General features: G+C 32.6%; 1 protein-coding gene across 3 annotated transcripts in view; it reads right to left on the minus strand.

The window, feature by feature from the left end:
* Positions 1–4,636: 4,636 nt before the first annotated feature.
* Positions 4,637–21,017, minus strand: part of LOC118193902 (protein brain tumor-like) — a 102,569-nt gene continuing 86,188 nt past the window's right edge. For all 3 annotated transcript variants that reach the window (XM_085807129.1, XM_085807130.1, XM_035365063.2), the window contains exon 2: positions 4,637–11,189. In XM_085807129.1, coding sequence (XP_085663255.1) covers positions 8,882–11,155 — 2,274 coding nt within the window. In that variant the 5' untranslated portion in view covers positions 11,156–11,189 and the 3' untranslated portion in view covers positions 4,637–8,881. The remainder of the gene's footprint in view (positions 11,190–21,017) is intronic.

A 21,017-nucleotide genomic window follows, 5' to 3' on the forward strand; every position in this document is an offset into this window, starting at 1 on the left:
TACCTACTAAGCCTATTAGTGACAAAATTTTAGGTACATAATCTAATTTATAGTTCCATTTTCGTGTCTGCAGTTTCTAACGTACAAGTAGTAGTAGTGAGAAATGAATTGTCACAGAATTCATGCTACCAAATAGCAACAAGCAATAAATAACTCATTAAACACAGTAAAACAAGACATATATATTTTTTTAGCATTTTCCTTCTATGTCTAAAAAGCTTTTTAAGGCGTATATTTTTGCTGCTAAAATAATAGTTCATGCAGCGTTTGATTAAACACAAAATACTATCCACATCGAGTCAATAATGGAACATGGTCATATAAGGTAATTTAACTATCCACAGTACTCATTTATTGTTCACGCTGTGGATGCCTATCAACAATACTTAAGTTGTAACCATCTTTCTATAACAGTGTACACGTGAAACTGAAATTGTTCTCTTCATCCTCAATACGCACCAAAGTGTGTTATGTGCATTTTTGAAAGAGCTGGAACACATCAGTATACTTCCCCCTTCGCCAAACATAGCCTTCAATCCAGGAACTTTTGTAACAAAGCTAATTCCGTCAGCTGGACTACCTGGCCGATATGGTAACTGCACTAGTGGATCGGCTGCTTCCCGGTCGGTGTAAAGAAATTCATTTAAGGTGGCTACGCATGTTTTCAACTTAAAAAATTCTGCTGCGACGTCAATAAAGCATTCGATGCAAGAACAACTCCGCTCGATAAGAGACCCATTCCCCGTTGGTTTGGAAATTTCACCCAGGAAATTTGAGGCTACAAAATGAACCAGTGTCCACAATCCTTCCTGCATCAATTCGAATGAATTAAAGAATTTAATCAAATCAGTTCCACGACTAATCTAACAGAGGTTCCCAAATATTAAATATGTACTTTTTAACTGTTTCAAGATACTAGGCAATAATAGAAATATAAAGAAGTTCGATAAGTAAGTTCTTAGGAGCTTTCTGATGAAAATAGAATATAATGTAAGAGAGAAACGTAGTCTTCTCTCTTAAGAAGAAAGGTTCTTGCAACGAGTTATGACTGTAGGTGAGAAGTGGATAATCTACGCCAATCGTACATGTTCGTCGCAGTCTGAATCACATTATGTTTCGGCTACGCCAGACTTATCGTCGAAAGGGAAAATCCTCAGAATCCTCACCATTCCAGGAAACCCACGTAGCTAGGTTACCATTTTCACTTACTACAAAGACTTTAACGCCAAATACTAATCGATTATCGCTCAGATTGGGATCACGTGAGGCTTCAGAAGCAGAACTTTCGTCTGATTGGTTCCGTCTCTACCCGGGACTGAGGTCCAGCCGAGACATTTTCGGTGAGGTTTGAAAAAAATCCCGCGTAGCCGCAACATTGCTTCAGTAGCTAGGCAGAACTTCGCTTCAGGCGGGGCTCTTATTCTAGGAATCCTTCCGTTTAAACCAGTGCTACCAGAATCTCGTTTCTCAGAAAAGTCCCGTTTAGCAGGGACTGTAGCCATAACCTCTTTATAAGGTGAAGAAGACGCTCCTAGGAATGACTCCACGGCTGTGTTCAGACGGGGGCATACGTGGTTAAAGCCGAGCTGCGTTGCCAAGGCAACCAGTCTGTGCTACGTCACATAATCTGGTTTATGGCTCGTGGCACAAGGTCGGTTTGGGATAAGCGTCGACCAATCAGAGCGAAGCGGATTTCTTTAGACGATTTCGCCGTCACATCGAAGGCGACATTTTTTAAATATGGAGCACATCGTATCAGAATGAGTTGATCTCGCAAGAAATCTACGATGATGACATGCATTTTTTAATGAGTTTTCACAATAAATTGAAAAATATGGATGAAACTCGTAAAGCGAAAGTTAAGTTCAGGATCATGCAAGGTGCGTATGATCCTGTAGATGATTGATCCTATCCATTAGTTTTCATTTTATTATGAAAATTATTTTTAAAAAAATGCATGCTTGCAAAAATTTTATTTTTTCTGTGTAAGTTATTATTACTTTCTTTCTGTTGATTATTTTTGTATAAATTATTACCATCATTTTCTTCCTATTTAATTATTTTTGTATTATAAATTTATTGAAAAAGCTGGAAATGTACTGCTATTTGTTTCAAATGTTGATTTTCTTTGCAAACTTCATGAATTAATTTTACTAAAACATCAAATCAATATGAAGAATCTGCTGTTTTTTTTTACAGTAAAAATATTGCTTTTTAAAAAAGTATTTTCATTTATTTAAGAATAGTTACAATAGTCAATTCAATGGTGTAAGCTTTGTATAAGTAATAAAAGATTAATCTTTTGAGAAAAGGGTCTTATGAATTCTAAGGAAAAAAATGCAGTGAAATATCCTTAAAACAAGTCAACACAGTTTTGTCTCCTGTTGATGTTGTTTTTTTAATTACATTCTCCAGGAAAGGAATTTACTTTTAATAATTTACATAATTCATAACATGGACTATAATTTAATGAATAGTATTTGTTATTATTATCCACTCTTTATTACTATCATTTGAATGGAATTTTGATCATTAAGTTCATGCTATTTCTCTGGTAGAAATTCCTGGATGAGGTATGAATGTTTATAATTTTGTTGTATTTGAAGACTTGAGTACCCTAAATTTGTCAACGTGAAATTACTTTTGAGATATTGGTCGTAAATAGAAATGACAGCATATGTTGAAATTAAATTATTTTTGTTGCTTTAATATGCATGTCTGCCAGTGAGTGAACAATTGTCATAATCTGGCAGCAAATGAAAAATCATTAAAAGTAATTACTTCTGACAACAGACTTTGATGAAACTTACATCAATGACATCTCATAGCAGAGCAGAGTTTAATTTGAATTACTCATATCATGTAAACATACCAGTTTGCAGAATTATCCACAAAAATTCCTGAAAGTTAGCGTTACTGTTATGTACTGAAGTCTCTCGAGTGTAAACCCCCCTTTCTCAGAAAAAGCATATGAAATTCAGGGGTGCAGCTTATACATGCAAATTATTAGAAATAGATGTACAGAAACAGCTGGCAACACAGCAAAATGTATTTAATAATTGAGCATTAAATACATTGCTGGATGAATTTTTCATAGTATTGTGGCCACAGCTTAGACCAGTCTCGCAGGTGTGAATGGAACTCCCGTATTTTATGCAGTGTGTCTGAACCCTTTGCATCCAATGAAGATGCTGTTTTAACTGTACAGGTAGGCTTCTGTTGGTGTTATGCACTACTCATTCTTTCCACGAGGTGAAAAGATATATGCAACGCGATATTGTACAGATATGCGGCAAATGCACTCATTTATTCGGCAGCGGAAGACCTCACTGCTTCCAGAGAAGTGATTTTTTTTAAAAAACACTTGGTATAAATGACCTTGCCACATGTTAGTGTATATACTAGCACTAATCTGTATCCAATAATCGTGAGCTAACTTGACGGCTTTTCAACAGAAAAGAACATGTGTTGAAGAAATATTTCATTCTCTAAATTTTATATATTATGGCCGAGGTTGTATTCATATACAATAAAATGCATATCTCAGAGTGCTTTTTGTTTCCTCTTTCAGCAAAGGAGTGGAGTTACCCTAACCCTAGTGTAAATGTCTCAAAGAAAAATGCAGAATCTAAAGCTCTGGTTAAATCTGACAATCATTTATTGTTAAAAGGTTATTTTAATAAGTAAATTCGTTCAATACATGGAGTTTATCGAGACTACAGCAATAACGAGTCTTTAGACACCTTTACTACTACAGTATTACAAGGTTTCTCATAATGCTCACCGCTAGAAAATAACTGAATGGCAACGGTTCGTTTTTCTACACTGCGAGTGTATTCACTTGGTAACATTTTGCTGCATACTTTCAGATTCTGTCCAGAAAACATCTCGGTTCTTTTAGGTAAGTAAAGCGGAACATTAAGAAGTTTCATGAGCTTGGTTTTTAAGCATACTAAGATAGAATGGGACGACAAAATATTGACATAAACATCTGCTTTGGAAATACAGGTTGCCAAATATTAGCATTTCGAACTCCAGGGGGCAGAAGCAAGTTTTGTGCAATGAAAAAATAAAAATTCAGATCATACTTCATATAACATGCAATGTTTTTTCTCTGCCCTTTCCATGATTACCAGTGTACCTAATTTTTTAATGATGTTTTTACAATTTTAAAGTTTCTAAAACATGTTAAATTTGAATCTAATCTGTGGAAAACTGTTCGCATTTAATAAGCAATGTTATATTACAAAACTGTTGATATTAACTAAATTAAGTAATGTTTTCATTTTGAGCTATCATTTTCACAAGTGGTAACTGTTAAGTCCATATAAGTTAAAAACTTTAAAATTAAACCCATTTTGTCCTTTATTAATTTTATAGATTAGTGTTCTTTTTTTTGGGAGAGACACCCTCAGGAAGTTCATAAATTAGTTTTGGCAATGTTGAATTTATATGCAAAAAATTCAAGTAAATGATTTTATGTAGTGAGAAGATATTTAAAGAAAATTTTTGCATTATATAAAACTGAGTCTTTACTAATTACTTAACTAATTTGCTTAACTATAAATTTCATATCTTAAATTTTCTTACTGTCACAGCTGAATGAAACTGCATGTAAAAGAAAAACAAAAGAAAATTCATTTCACATTTTATTAATAGTGCTGTAAGCTAAAACTGTAGAAAAAAGTGGGCCAGTGCTAAAGACACTGTGAACTTTTCAGCAAAACAAAAAATACTTTATTTAATGCAGTAGTAGTACAGTAACAAACATATGAAAGACAATAAAACATACTTCATGAAAATTCAAATGTTATAAGTTAAAACAAACAAATGAATAAAAAATGACTTCTCAGAAAAAGGATGTGGTAGTTAGAACACTCACCACGGCACTTGAGTTGATCAGTATGTGCACAAGTTTTTTTTTTTAAATTCATTTCTCAAATATTTTTTCGTCAAAGATTTGTGGCAAGAATGCGAGATAAATAGACAAATTACATCAACAGTTGATTTAACAACAAAACAAGTCACTCCTGAGTAGGAATTTAACAGAATTAATAACTTTATTGACTAGTTATAAGAAAGCAAGGCCATTTCTTTTGGTTTCAGGCCAGCATCCAATCCCACAATTCATAAAAAAAATATTTGGGTTGAGTGTGAAGGGTAAAGCCAGGTAAAAAGATTTAAAAACTGATTTCAGTTTCATATATGATACCCAAGCTGTCAAAATTTTCAAATCTATATGAAGTGCTTATGAAAAATACTTTCCTACAAGTTCTACCAATGGGTTTTAAAGAGATTTTTAAATCTGCCACTTCTAAAGCACCAGATGATGGGCAAATTATAATGAGCACCTTATGCGACATTATGGGCTATGGAAGCCTATATTTACATTAACTGCAGAGGAATAAAACAAGTACAAATTTTATGTATTTGCTCAAATTACTTGTGATGGCAGAATTCACATGTAATACTGTATTTCACAAAGTTAAAAAAAATGGAATGTACACTAAAAATGTGTAATAAGCTCTTGTACCACTATAAAGATGTATCCAATCAATCACAACACATGCACAATGATTTATAACATGCAATTTTAAAATATTAAGCTTCATTTTACTTTTGTTTTAAGTGTTCAGTACAAATACATTCATAGGATATTTAACTACATGTTTCATGGAAAACAGGTTTCTCCACGGAAAACAGGCTGCAGCTTAAAATGTAGCCAACACGAGAATTAACAGATCTGTATATTCAACACGATTATCAAAAATCGGCCAAGGCAAAATACATTTTGTTCTTTCTGAAGGCTAAAAACAAAACAAAAATTTTTAAGAGAAACATTGCATAGTGGAGAAAACCTGGCCACACATTGTGACTGAAATGACTAAACATCCAGGGTATATAATTTGTCTACACATACAATACAAACACTACCACTTTTACAAGATATGTTGATTAATGATGTAATATACATTAGGCTTAACATTTAGATTTCAACACGTAAATTTAATAAAAATTAACAAAACAGCGTAACTACTAACTCAACACAAAAAATCTGTCAAATTTCAGAACAATGAAAATTGAGCCTGCACATGCGGCTGACAAAAAAAGGCCATCATGTTCTGCAGGTGAATACAAAACTGAGGCCAGAAAATATGTAGAAAAAATAGTCTCGATAGTGTACAAAAATAAGTTCTAACATTGTGCAAGCAGCATTTAATTTCTTATATTTTCTTGATACTAACTTGTCAGCCTTGTGCAAAAAAATAAATTAAATTCTCAAATTAAAACTTTAAAAACTAAATTGCTTCCCTTGGCACAAACCACTGACAGTCATTTTAACAGTGCCAAATGGAACATCCAATGCAACTAGCTGTTACTGCAGAAAAATTACTTTAATGCATGTGTAAATGAACACTGCACAACAACAGTTTAAAAATGCTATTTCAAAACACCAAAATCTGGGATGCTAATGTAACTTCGATTTTTCATTGTTACAACATACGTTACTGTAAAACGTGTACAAAAATTACCATCATCAGAAAATAGCTCAAACATGGTGTAAAAAGCACTGTTAATTTGTTCCACATAATTGAGCACTACAGTGGCTACATAATGAAACAATAGTGAAATTTCAAATATTTAAAAACAAGTTGTGACAATGCGCACTACAATATTACATTACTTTATGCAGCAAACTACTAATTCCATTTTTGGAAAATAAGAACATGTTCACATATATACTCTGAGTGCAACATTAAGCATAGACATAAGATCACTCTTAACGAGTCAATAAATCATGTGTTAAAAACATTAAACTACAATAATAAACAATTAGAACATTAAAAAATAAGTTAAGTTTAATACATCGCAATAAAATTACAATTACTAAGAATATATAAGTATCGAAGTAATTTGAGATCATTTATATTAAAGCAATATAAGACAAAGATGAAACATTACTAACAAGCATGCAAAACCAGCAATTAAAAAAGAACCTCCAAAAAGGTGATAACAAAAAAGGAATGATTGCATAAAATCAAATTATTGCATAACTCATCGAGGTAGAATCTTTAAAAACATGTAAAGTGTTGATAGATTATATTAAATCTTAAAGCTGGAAACAAACAACAAACAATAAATCAACTGCCAAATACACAACCATAAGTAAAAAAAAAATTTAAGTCTGCTGCCATTATATTAAGCACTTTTAATAAATACCAACACAAAATGTGCAAAAATTACACAATTTAAAACACCTTATTGCAAACATCCTAACTCACTTATTGCTACTAATGGTGCTAAAACAAGTGATCTTTGGTGAAAAGAAAAGGTGCATTTGCTGGCATACTGGCCAATGCTTAAACAGTATTATAAAGACCAGTGTAAAAATACAAATTTCTATTTTCACGTTAAGAGTAACATACGAGTAAACATCGACTTTAATATATGATTGTATAGTATAGGCAAGACACATTACAACTAAAATTACAAATACAAACCATGCCGCACTACAATATCTTCATACATTGGCTATTTAAAGGATCAGTTTTATCCATTAACTTGGTCCATCAATTAATCAGTGCGATCCTCAGCATACAAACTTTAAACAATAAACAAAACTAATTCTATCAAATTCACAACGGTAACTTGTTTTCATTGCTCAGAATTAACTAGTTAAAAGTTAAATGCTCAAATATTTGGAATACAACAGAGACTGAGTTCGCCAAAGCAAAAGTTTGCATGACTCGAGATACAACTATCAGATCTTGATATAACGGTTTTCAACACTTTTCACTTAGAGTACTTAAAAATCTGTTCGGCAGGTAATAAGAACGAGGAGTGAATATAAATAAGTCAACACAAAATTTAATAAACACTAAAATTAACAGGGAAATTGGCACCCATGTTAAACATAACTCATAAAACCTGGAAGTTCATCTAAATTGACAGTACAGGAGAAAAAAATGCCTGCACAGTATTGGAAGAGAACAGACCTGGTGCATGAGACAGGTCACAAAGGCAAAGGTAGATGCTGTAGTCCAAGCATTTTATTAAGGCAGAAAATTCAGGCTGGCAGAGTGTTCAACAACTGTTTTCAACAAGTGGCCCCAATCTTCAAAGAGATCACAGGAAAAAGTTTTTTTTTTACAATGCATCTTTGGCTTTACCAGTTTTCTTAAAAAGTTATGTTCTACCATTAATAAATAAGTTAAAACATTGTTATATTTCAACATAGCACAAAAATTTGTGGGAACAAGCAATGGAAGAAGCTTCAATAGTAGCTGCTGACTATTATGACTAGGGCCAGTAATACCATTTGACAACTGCAAAAAAATATGGTATATCTTAAAGTAACTATTTTAATCTCAAATCCAACATAACAATGCCTGTCAAGTAAGAGGACACTTCTAGAAAAATTACTTGGAGTATTATGTGCCCCTTCGCTAACAAGTGACAGCTGCTATGTGGATTCAGGTGTGCACATAAAAACTGTTGGCCATCTTCACGTTTTATTCTGCAAACTACATTTGCAGTAATAATTCAGGGTGGGGAATATAGATAACACCAACAGTTTACAAATACAGGTTTAAAAAACAACTTTCTTTTCTATGCAAGCCAATTCCAAGACTTTCTATAAACTGTTAATACATCCAGCAATTGCATTTGAAGCAGCTAAATGGATACAGTTCTATCTTGCACGAAATACCGAAAATGCTTTTTCAAACATCAACCCTGCCACATATTTTCCTTCCAATAACCTTCTTTCACATATTTACTTTCTCTTTTCATTTGCAACAGCTGCCAAAGTTCCAAAAAGGCAATAATTGAGTATAACATTTCAAATACAACAACTCATAAAAGATGATTTCCACATAGTTTAAATTCCTAGACCTGGAATCTGCATATAACGATAGATGTACAAGCGGTAATCCTTGCTAGCAAGGACAACTGAGCCATCATCCATTAGAGCAACATCAAAGCATTGGGCATGCTTAACTTTACTTTCAGAAGCATTTACTAACTGTCCATCTTGTGTGAATATTGTAATGTTGAAGTTGTTGTGATTGTCAGCTACTAAAATTTCACCATTCTGATTAATACAGACACCAATGGGATAGTTAGTAAGACCCTCACCTCCGATCTGACGAAGGAATACTCCATCATAGTTAAAAACTTTCACACAATGTGCCCGGTTATCACTAATGAAAATTTCTTGCTTATCATTCACTACAACTCCATTTGGAAACTCTAAATGCTTAGAGCAACCAAATTTCTGCAAAACATTACCAAGTTGGTCAAAGATTATCACTCTCATGACCTTACACTCAACGACAATTATTCGACCTTTTATGTCTACAGTCACTCCACGAGGATGCTGAAGAATATTAGCCCCAAATTTTCTAACAAACTGTCCATATTGATTATATATTTGAATTTGATGAGTAGGGCTTCTCTCTGTAACAATAATGTCCCCAGATGTTTTGACAACAGCAACTCTATTAGGATATAACAATTGTCCATCTCTTTTTCCACATTCTCCAAATTGAAATTTAAATCTTCCTTCTTTATCAAAAATTTGAATTCTATGGTTATTTGTATCTGCTACTATGATATCATTTTGGGCATTAACTGCTACACCACTAGGCTCAGTAAATTGTCCTTCCATAACACCAAACTCTCCAAACTTACAATGATAAATCATTTTTTGCCTTTTAATTTGAGATTTTAGGGGATACATGCTGGGAGAAATGAATTTGGATGATAAATCAATAACTGGTTCATTAGTCAGATGAAATGAGTCAGCTGTACCATTCTGGAATAAATCTGCTGCTCCACTAGACCATTTTTCATATGGGCTGATATCACTCAAACTTGTAGAAAATGGTCCAAGGCTATTTGCAGAGCCAAATCTTTTAGATATGATGTTTGATTCATACACATGCCCATTTTGATAGGTACGATCAGAATTAACCACACCATTTGGCCTTGCAATTGGTTGTGGCTTGGTAGTTGGAGCACCTTCAGAATTATGGCGAATATATCCAAAAGTGTTCCGAACACCAACTTGGATGGCCTGGTAATTGGACAGGAACTCAAGATCTATAGACTGCAAATTGACTTCAGGATTATATGAAATAATGCTCTGTAATTTAGAGTCAAGAAGCTGTTTAAACATTAAAATTTCAGAATTGCTGGAGAATTTCATAATGCGATCAACAAACAGAGACATTTGTTGAACCTTTTCTACCATTTCTTGGACTTTCGTGCCCATTAAACTTAAAGAAACCATTTTAGTATTATACAGATCTTCAAGCTCTTTCATCAGTTCTTCTTTACGTTCTTCCAATACAGAACAATAAAAATTAAAAGTGTCATTGATTTCTGCTTGTGCTTTATGATACTGCATTTGTAGACGTGATGAAAAGTGTTCTACAGATTTGGCAGCATTTCTTAAATCATTAGTTTTGGCTTTGCTCTGTTCAAGCATCTCCCCAAGTATTTCAACTTGCCTTGGACCAACTTCAGATATGTAGTCATAATCATGGAGACCTTTTGGATGATCATTATTCGTGCATTCTTTACAAATTGGTGTATTACATGTCCTACAAAAGAATCTCAGTGTTTCCGTCTTGTGTCGAGGGCAACACAATACTTTATCTGTTTTAAAGTCATCTTTGTTGGACTGCTCTTTAAGATTGACAACATGATGCCCTTCAAAACAATGCATATACTGATGAGCCATGACACAATTTCCACACAAATAATTGGCACAATCAAAACAACGAGCAACAGCGTGAGTATCTTTTGTCTTGCAACCAGTACAAGAAAGAGGAGAACCTTCTAAGGCGGAGGTTTCAAGCACGTTGCTGATGGCGTAATCAGAGAGAAGTCCAGATATACCTTGAGGTGGAAGGGCACAGTCCTGTTCACACTTGGGACACTGGATTTTATCGTGGTTTTCTTGTAGCTTTTCAAGACAAGGTTGGCAGAAAGTGTGTAAACAAGGTAGAACTTTTGGAACTGTATATGTTTCGTGACAAAGGCTGCACTCAGTGCCCAAGTTTTCAGGTTGTGCTTGGTCTCCAAAGGACCCTAACTGAGGAGATCCAAATAATGAGGAATCTGGTAGAGAAGGAGTAGGTGATGCCATTATAACAGATGCCTCAGATTATGGAAGAACCAACCTGGAAAAAAGAAATGAAGAAAATAAATATTTGCAAATACTTCACATAAAAATTTTCACCTTTTGTAGTTTCTATCAGAATTACAAAATTTACAGCAATTATTTCCCAAGACAGAACAGATATGCTCACCTTAAACATAATACTAAACAAAAAAATTACAGAATTTTATAATCAGCGTTCACCAATACATGAAATATATTTTTTTAAAATTCTGATAGTTTAGGAGATATCTGTTAACTGTTTTTCACATTTCACATATTCTATAATGTTAGATTTATCTTCACATTTTTCATCATCTTGTAAAAGTTGACACACCCACAATACTTCTTTCATTGCAGTTAAAGCTGCAATATATTGAACCTCAGTGCTAGAGGGTATACCCATGAAATGTTATACTATAATCTAATTAAAATACTTTTCATTTAGTAATTTATACGGTTAATGAGAAAATATTTGTCGTGTTTTTGGTTTCCAAACACTACCGATTTTAATTTGAAAAAAAAAAAATTAATTGCATTAAATTAGAATCATTATTTTCTAAGTAAACTGCAATTCTTAGAAACAAAAGTTTTGGGAGGGAGGAATACTAAGGTCATAGAATAATTCAAACACATCAACATAAGACAGGATGAATTTGAAATGATCCTCTGTCAATGAACTTCTGATGCTGGAAGCAAACACACAATCAAGTACTTACAGTTTGAAATAATCGATATGAATTCATTGTGTTTTATACAGGAGAAGCATCAAAATTAATGTTAACTTTTAAGTCAGATTTTACTCAAAATATTCATTATGTCATACTTTCTTCAGTCATGTGGAAATTTTTTTCACATTCTCCCCCCCCCAATAAGCTGAAATCAGAAATTACATGCAAATATTACCTTGTGCTTCAAGTAATAATTTGCACTCCTGTCAGGGCTTAATTTCTAAAATTAGAAGTGCTGAAATCCTGTGGAAAGCCACCAGTAGAGGCAAATAAAAAATAATAATGCAAAAATAAAAAATGAAATTGCTGAAGTTTATTTATAGCGGCTTCAGTTGGAATTACGGTTTAACTCATACATGGACTGAGAAGTACAGGAAGCTGGATTTCAGCAGAATTTAAGCTATGATACCTGTGGCTTTTTTATCATATTTTAACCCCCGAAAACAAAGTCCATTTTTGGTCATCAGAATATTTAAAATTGTACTTTTAAGAAAATGACTTGGTCTTAGAAAAATAATATATTATTTTGAAGGTATAATAACTACTGAGCTAATAATGTTTGAGTCTGCATTTTAAAACGTGTAATATTTTTGAGGAAAATTAAATATTTGTTTTGATCAATTGTCATAATAAAATGAAGTAAAAAATGATGCAGCTGTCTCAGCAATATGGGAAGTTTGTCCCAATGTTCAAGTAACTGATAATACAGAGCTTTTGGGCACTGCAATCTTAATTTTTTATAAAAACTTATGTCCTAGACATATATTAGGGTGTTTCACTTTGTAAGACAAAAAGTATGGTGTAAAATTTTTGCACTTTGCTTTACACCTGTAGTCCGAGTGATGTAAAAAATATATATGACAAATTTCAAGAAGACTGGATAATTGCATACTTTGATCAGTTTTGTAATAGTAGGAAAAAAATAAGATTTTTTAATTTTAATTACTTTTATTGGGAAAACTAAAAATCGCAAACTTACAATAATATTAAAACTAGACAGACACACCAGACAATGGATCTCTGACCCAGGTCCATATTCTAGAAGACCCATACAGAGTTTAGATATCTATGGTCCGAGGGACCTCATCCTCGCGGGCGCAACTCCCGCAGTCCCTGCCCGGCTTTTACAAAGCATTGGGCAGACTGAAACATTGCTATGTTAAAACTGTCACCTTGCCCCTGGGCACTACTCCATCGGCAAAACTTACATTGTTGTGGGTGCTCTGTCCACTGTCAGTCCCCGCCACGAGAAATGAATGGGGTCAAACCCCTGGGGACTCGGTCGACAATCTCCGATCTAGCTCCACCCCAGCCGAAGGAACATTAAAGCTAGACACTAAAATTAATAAGTATTATGATAGGCAAAACATGTTAACAATAATTAACTCTGAATGATGCAATCCTTTCTTTTGTTCACTTGTTTTCAAAAGTTTTTGCAAAAACTTTTCTGTGATTTTCAGCTACAATAAACAAGAATTGCTTTTGTTGTTTGTCCCTGACCGACTCACTAAACTTCTTTTATCAGAGCAATTCCTCTCTTTCTGCATTATCACTGACTATCTTAAGAGTGTTTACACAGCTTCATAGAGAGTCACTGCAGTATTCTGTCATGTTGTGGATCCCAAAAAATTCATAGAACGCCTTTTTTTATCAGTAATGTGAATGGCTCTGGTCTTTTCCTTCAAAAACTAGGTTTTACCCTCTAATCATTTAATTTCCCTTCAGGTTTGGTTCCTAAGTTTTTAGTCATCTTTTCCCTATCAGCCTGAGTAACACATTCATCCAAAACACTCAATCCTACATTTGTTTCTGGCAGATACCAAATGTGTCTGTAAGCATATGCGAGAGCACTTTTTTTACATGTGCTTGGAAGCTGTAGCATATGCAAATCATTCTTTAGAGCCCATCAACTTACCACTGGCTTATCCCAAAAGCAAACATATATGCGGCTGACAAAATGAACAACCTGTTTCATTCCTTTCAATAGTCATTGTAAATGTTTAGTGAAGAGGATAATGCCTTTGCCATCCACTTTGCTTGATGCAGAGCTCCTGGAATCCTGAAACTGAAGTCGTTTTGAGACCAGTCTCCTAGATGAAGAATGAGAGTTGTATAAATCTTTGTAGTCTTCTCTTTGATGACTTGCATATTTTAGGACATTTTGGATGCAATCAAACATTTTCACTAGCTGTTCTTCTAAAAAGGCCCTGAACAAGACTTTCTTCATGAGAGAATATGCTCTCATGACCCAGTATATTGAATTAATCTGTGTTGTTTACAGGAGGTCAAGTTCGAGTTTTGTTTATTATGGCGAAGCACATGAGGGCTATCTGCCTAAGGGAAGAGATACCTTTGTGGAGGACTTTTTAAGGGGAACTGGCTCGTATACACATGAGGAAAACCAGGAGAATGCGTATGCAACCAGCCCATTTGCAGGGCCCAATTCAAACTCAGGTTAGAACTACCACCGTTTCAATGATTTTAGTGCTTGGCCACTGGTGTGCCTACAAAAGACCAAGAACTACTTAATGATGACAATTATGTTTAATAAATCATGAAAATAAGGAAATTGGTAAGAAACAACTGAACATTAATAAGAAAAATTTAATTTCAGTCAAAATTTGACATTCAATCCTAACACACACAGCGTGTCAAGCCATCAATTCTCGAAACTTCAATCCTAACAATGAAGATCTTCCACAAGATTGTTTATGTAACTATAGATGGGATACTTTTACACAAGCCATTATGGGGTGCGAAATATGATTTTCCTTTAAAACTCCCTAACCAAACACAAATTCCCCACTTTTATAAGCAGAAAACTTCTAACAGACCACTTAAAATGTTACAAGTGTATTTAAAAAGTAAAGAACAATATCTTCAGCTAAGTTCATTTCAAAAAGTATTATATACCAGCAGAGAGTACTAACTGTACATAATGTGATATTCAAAAGAAGCAGTGTACAGAAACAGCCCAGAATGGTAAAGAGATAAAAGTTACTCCTCTAAATTTAAAGTTGAGCAGTATTTGTTTAATGTTCTAATATTATAGATATGCTGTTAACAGTATCTAAATTATATAATGATATGTAAGAACTATAGATATTTAAGTAGATAGCAAAAATTTGAATGTAAATATTATGGTTATGGATTCTCCTTGTGAGCATTCAGAACTGCCATATAACAAAGTTGTATATATAAAACAATTTTCATCATAATTACAACCTCTAAAATTTCTCCTATATATAGGCACGTAGGGGATATGTCTTCTAAAGTAAGCATCTCGATCAGATTGTGTTATTAATAGAAACTTCAATTTCAAGATTATTTGCTATTTTATTTAACAAGATTCTTGGCTTAAATGGACTAATGTCTTTTGGATTGAGTATTAATTTTGACTTATGGTTTGAATCTAGCAAATAATTTGATGCTTACTTGGAAATAAGATGAAACACTCTCTTAATTTAGTTGCTGTTAGTTGATAGTAAATTGGTTTATCCCCTTAACCATTTTTAAGTGTTTCATCTTATTTCCAAGTCAATCTGCAATCAATGACAATAACTACTTTTTAAATATTTAGAATTTACTTTTGGTTTTTCGATTTGAGATTTTTCTTAGCAAAATTTTTAAACAAGTTGAAATTACTATTTATAATATTAATTTAAATTATGACTAAAAAAATTTGTTCATTCATGGTTTTAAATTGAATTTGTGTTCCTTGGAGATGGTATATGGAAAGTTTTCTTATTATAAATTATGAATTATATATATATATATATATACATATTTACTAAAGAAATATTAATTATATTATCCCCTAATATAAATTTAGTAGAAGTATGAAAAAGAGGGAACGGCTGATCTTTGAAATATGGTAACTGGTAGTTTGGCGACATTTTGGAGGCGATAAAGGTTACTACCTAGGACTTTGGTAATAATGTGAGAAGCACTCAGTTCCGATTACGCATTATTTTGTGCGAGGGAAATGAGAGATCATGAGATATGTCATGTGACATTAATGGACGAATTACAGTTGTTTAATCGGAAAAAGGGGGGAAATCTGGAAATTTCGTATTTAGCTATATTCTGCGAAACGTGACATTAATGGATGAATTACAGTTCTTTAATCGGAAAAGGGAGTTAATTTGGAAAAGCTTCATTGTGTGTTGTGTGAAATAGTGTTGATTAATTTTCGGATTGCATGGCGCTATGTAAAGTGAATTCTAAAATTTTAATGCGTTTATCTGAAAATAATAATAAGTTGATATTGTGCGAAAGGAAGGATATTACAGTTAAGTTTAAATGGCGGTGCAAGAAATATGGTGAAAATGGACATTTCGTGAAAAGGAGTGTAAGGAAGGGTACATGGTTTGCTGAAAGTAGTATGAGTATAGGTGAAATTTTATTAATTTCTTATTACTTGGTGAATAGACTTCCAGTTGACTACTGGATTTAGGATTTAGAAATTAGCAGTAGTACTGCAGCCACGTAATGAAGATTCTGAAGAAGATTAGGTAAGTTAGTATTTTTAATCATTTCAGGATATTATTTTTATGCATTGTTCTAAATGTAAGGAGTAAATAAATTAATGTGGTATTATTGGAAAATTGTTATTAGCAATGATTTAGTTTAAAGTAATTAGGATTGTAATCTAATTTTTATTAATTTAATGTATGTGCTTATTTATATTTTAAGTAGTGTTTTTTAATTTAATTATATTTTAATTTAATGATCGTGATTTTGTGAGTTATATATTTGTAGTATTTTGGAATAGTATACGTTGAGTATTTTCATGCATTTTCGTGAAATTTTTCTCATTTATTAGAAAAAAGCAGTGTACATGGATATAGTGAAGAGTGTGCGCAATGCCATTTTTGTGCAATTCTGGGATGTTTTTTTAAGTAAAAATAAGTCGACATGTACATGGTTTAGTGATATTTTAATTAAATGATAGTTATTTTGTGAATTTTATGTTCGTAGGAATTTGGTATATGTTTTAGTTGAAGTAAACGTGTATGGAAATAATTTAAATATTTGACACTAAGTATTTTTAATGCTTGCGTATAAATTTGTTGCTGACTTTTACAATATAATAGATAATTTAGAGGTAAAAGTTTTTGGATATTTTATTTATTTTATACGTGGAAATGTTCATCCTTGGAAAGGGTATATACTTTTTCACGATGAGGTAATTTCATATATGTTCTTTTTACCGGATTTAAAGATTCACAAAATTTTCATGCACTTTCGTGAAAATTTTCTAATTTATGACAAAAACGCAGTGTACATGGATATAGTGAAGAGTGTGCGCAATGCCATTTTTGTGCAATTCTGGGATTTTTTTTAGGTAAAAATAAGTCGACCTGTACATGGTTTAGTGATATTTTAATTAAACGATAGTTATTTTGTGAATTTTATGTTTGTAGGAATTTGGTATACGTTTCAGTTGAAGTAAACGTGTATGGAAATTATTTAAATATTTGACACTAAGTATTTGTAACTATTTTTAATGTTTGCATATAAATTCGTTAGTGACGTTTATAATGTAATAGATAATTTAGAGGTAAAAGCTTTTGGATATTTTATTTATTTTATATGTGGAAATGTTCATCATTGGAAAGGGTATATACTTTTTCGCGATCAGGAATTTCATATATGTGCTTTTTATCAAGTTTAAAGATTAAGAAAATTTTCCTGCAAATTTTTAGAATTTATGAGAAAATAGCAGTGTAGATGGATAAAGTTAAGAGTGTGCGCAATGCCATTTTTTGTGCAATTCTGGGATTTTTTTTAAGTAAAAATATGTCGACGTGTAAATGGTTTATGTGTATGTGCTATTCTGAAAAACGTGCAAGGAGTTTGCGATTCTGCACTTTTTCCCAATTTTGCAGTTAATATTTGTCATGATTAAGCAGTTTTGTTACATAAAATTTCTAGCATCAGTGTAATTCAGCTAGTAGATTGCTGGAAAAAGTGTTGAGTAAATAAAAAGAAAAGAAACATGTCTTTACTTCGTGAAGACAAAATGGCGAGGGAAAAAAAATAGAGGGTTGTTGTAGCAGAGTTGGTCGCCAAATTTTCGCCAAGTTACCATAATCCAAAGATCAACCGAGGGAACCCATATGTAGGAAGTTTAATTCCGAAAATTGTGTTTTAAAGTAACTTGAATGTAATTTATATGCATTATTACATCATAGTTCTTAAAAGTATTTTTAAGCTCAGCTTTATAAATTCAGAAAAATAATATGGCCAATTAGTTATAACTTTAAAATGAAAGTGTTAAAAAAATTCGTTTTTGATAAATAACATCGAAATGAACATTGCATTAATTTCCAGGTTTTCTTGCAGTTTTTTCTATTATTTTGTTAATTTAAGTTACCAAAGTTTATTTCCCCTAATAATAACTGACAAATTTAAAAACATAAAATAATTTTAGAATTTGTCTATTTAACTTAGCGCCCTTCTAGTGATTCACCTGAGGCAAGTGCCTCACTTGCCATTTGCTTGTCCCAGCTCTGACTACCAGCATTCAGTACTTTTACCTACATGTTTATTACTTCAGTCATTTTACAGAAGGAAGAATATTAAATCTCTTTTACATATACCCAAGAAGTATTAACATAGAGAATTTTGCTATAAAAAATTACCGGAAATTAGGAAGAGAAATAAAATGGTAAATAATGAAATTACTTATTAGGACTACCAAAGGCTCAACTGATATTTAAGCACAAATAAATGGTAAATTTACCTAAGCAATATCTGCTAATACTACTTTCATATACTCTGGAAGACACATTATGTTTATTTGTAGGATAATTATTTTTGCCACATTTTGTTCAGTGTTACCTTATATTTTTGGACACTTGCTGCTAATGAATTGTTTCTCCAACAGGATACACAGCTCCTGCAGAAAGTGCGCACCACCGTAAGTTGTCATATGTTAGATACTCCTATGATATATCTTGGTAATATTTGTTCCATATACGAGGATTATAAGCAACTTGGCTAACCAAACAATATACTTATTACTTAACCAATACTATTTGTTAGCAGTCATACTCATGCTCTGAATTGCACACTCCGGAAGAAACTCAGACAACAGTTTCTACAATGTGTTATCTACCAAGAATGCAACTTCTTGCATAATTACCTCATAACACATTGCCAGTCCACAGCTGTAAATATTACATATACACACACCACAATATACATTCTAGTCTAGGGATCACAGGCAATTACGAGATATCACATTTTGCAACTTCATTTGGTCGTATGCTGGAGCACCCCTGAAAGTTTCGTTAAGAATAGTTACTGAGAAATCTCATAGCTTTCCATCTAAACCAAACAGCAGTGCCACTAGAATTAAACTCAAGATGAAACCAAGTTTTGTGCCCACTGATTACTTACTTTTAAGAGCTAAAAGCACCCAAAATTGAATTTATGATATATTCTACTATATTAAACAAATCAAGTGATAGAATAGCACATTAAAATTACATATAATTACTGATTTTAACACAGTAAAATCCAAAATAAGTAACTTTTCCCTATTTAAGAGAAGAGCAATATTGCAACTTGTTGCATTTTTTTTCTTACATTTAATTAAGTATTTTCAAAAGTTAATCAAAATAATTTTTTCTAATTTATCTGAATGAAAATCAATGTATTAGAATATTTGCTTTTAAGGAAAAAGAATGCATTAGTTTGTCGCTCAGAATGAATACAGTCTTTATACTTGAAATTAACACTATTCATTTTACTCTACACTACACCTCTCTCAAATACTGTCTCTTTAGACTTCAGATACATATTTTTGCATGAAATGCAAATAATATGCAACGCACATATATGAAGAATATTCCCAATATATAAGGGATCTGCTATCAAGTTTCAAAACAAAATCACTGTTTTGAAAACTTCAAATAAGTTTTGAATTCTATAGTGCATCTTAATTAGCAATGCATTATTTTTATCAATTTTATACAGAATTTATACAGTTACTCGTTCAATAAAAATACTGTTAAATTTCTTTCTACGTCCAAAATATCTGTCTTAGTTACAGAATAGTAAAAGATGGATTTACTCACTCAAACAAGATCTTTAGATTTTTGCTACTAAAATGTAAGTGAATATATGTTCGCTCAGATACATGTAAAAACTCAATCACAAACTTATACTTATAAGCAGACATTTTTATGTCCTTTATTTTTATGTCTAGAAAAAGTAGTCAAACATATATTAACTTTAATAAATTAAGATTATTCTGGATAGTTTTTTTCCCTGGGAAAATTAAGCATTTATAAATTAAATTTAATAACTGATAAAAACAAAAATTATTGAAGATATGGGTAAACTCTTTAAAACTGGAAAATATCAAGAGATGTAATATGTGCTTAACAGATTTAAACTCTTTTTTCCATTCTTTAAATTCTAATGTTAGCCACCCAACTAGTATAGCGGTAAGGGACCCTGATTGCTATAGCGATAGACCTGGGTTTGAATCCTGGAAAAGGCATGGTTGTAATTGTCCATCCCTTCATAGAAGGCAATGGTAGCCACCTATTTAGGTGCTTCCATAATGAAATGGCCACTACTTCCAGCCAAGGCTAATATGGCTATTAAGTAAAGTGCCTGGCCATTAAAAAAATTTTAATGTGCGACTGTTATACACTAATATGAAAAATTTTATATGAGAAAATAAAATTTTTTATTGGATGGTAATTAGACACCTTAATTTTAAAAATACCGGAAAAACCTAATTAACAATAAGACTGGTAGGAAGCAGGGCACAGCATGCAAGGGCTATATGCATAAGGGATTTGGTTCAATTACGGCAGACCTCATCTACTTGCCTGAGAGGAGAGATGCCTTCGTGGAGGACCTTGTAAGAATAATTGGCTCCTACACACATTACACTCAGGGAAAACCACAAAAATGCCTATGCAGCGAGGACTTGATTCTCACACCAAACTACAGTGTTCGGTGACTTTACTACTTGGCCACTGGGGCATATGCTACCCAGGACGACTTCTAAATGAAACTGGCTTGAATTTACATGACATGCGAGAAAAACCATAAAACCAACACGACAGCCAGGGTTTATTTAAACCTAAGTCAAC

This window comes from Stegodyphus dumicola, chromosome X1 (genome assembly GCF_044657685.1).
Source record: "Stegodyphus dumicola isolate Sdum_Otavi_A_Nest chromosome X1, ASM4465768v1".
NCBI lineage: Eukaryota > Metazoa > Arthropoda > Arachnida > Araneae > Eresidae > Stegodyphus > Stegodyphus dumicola.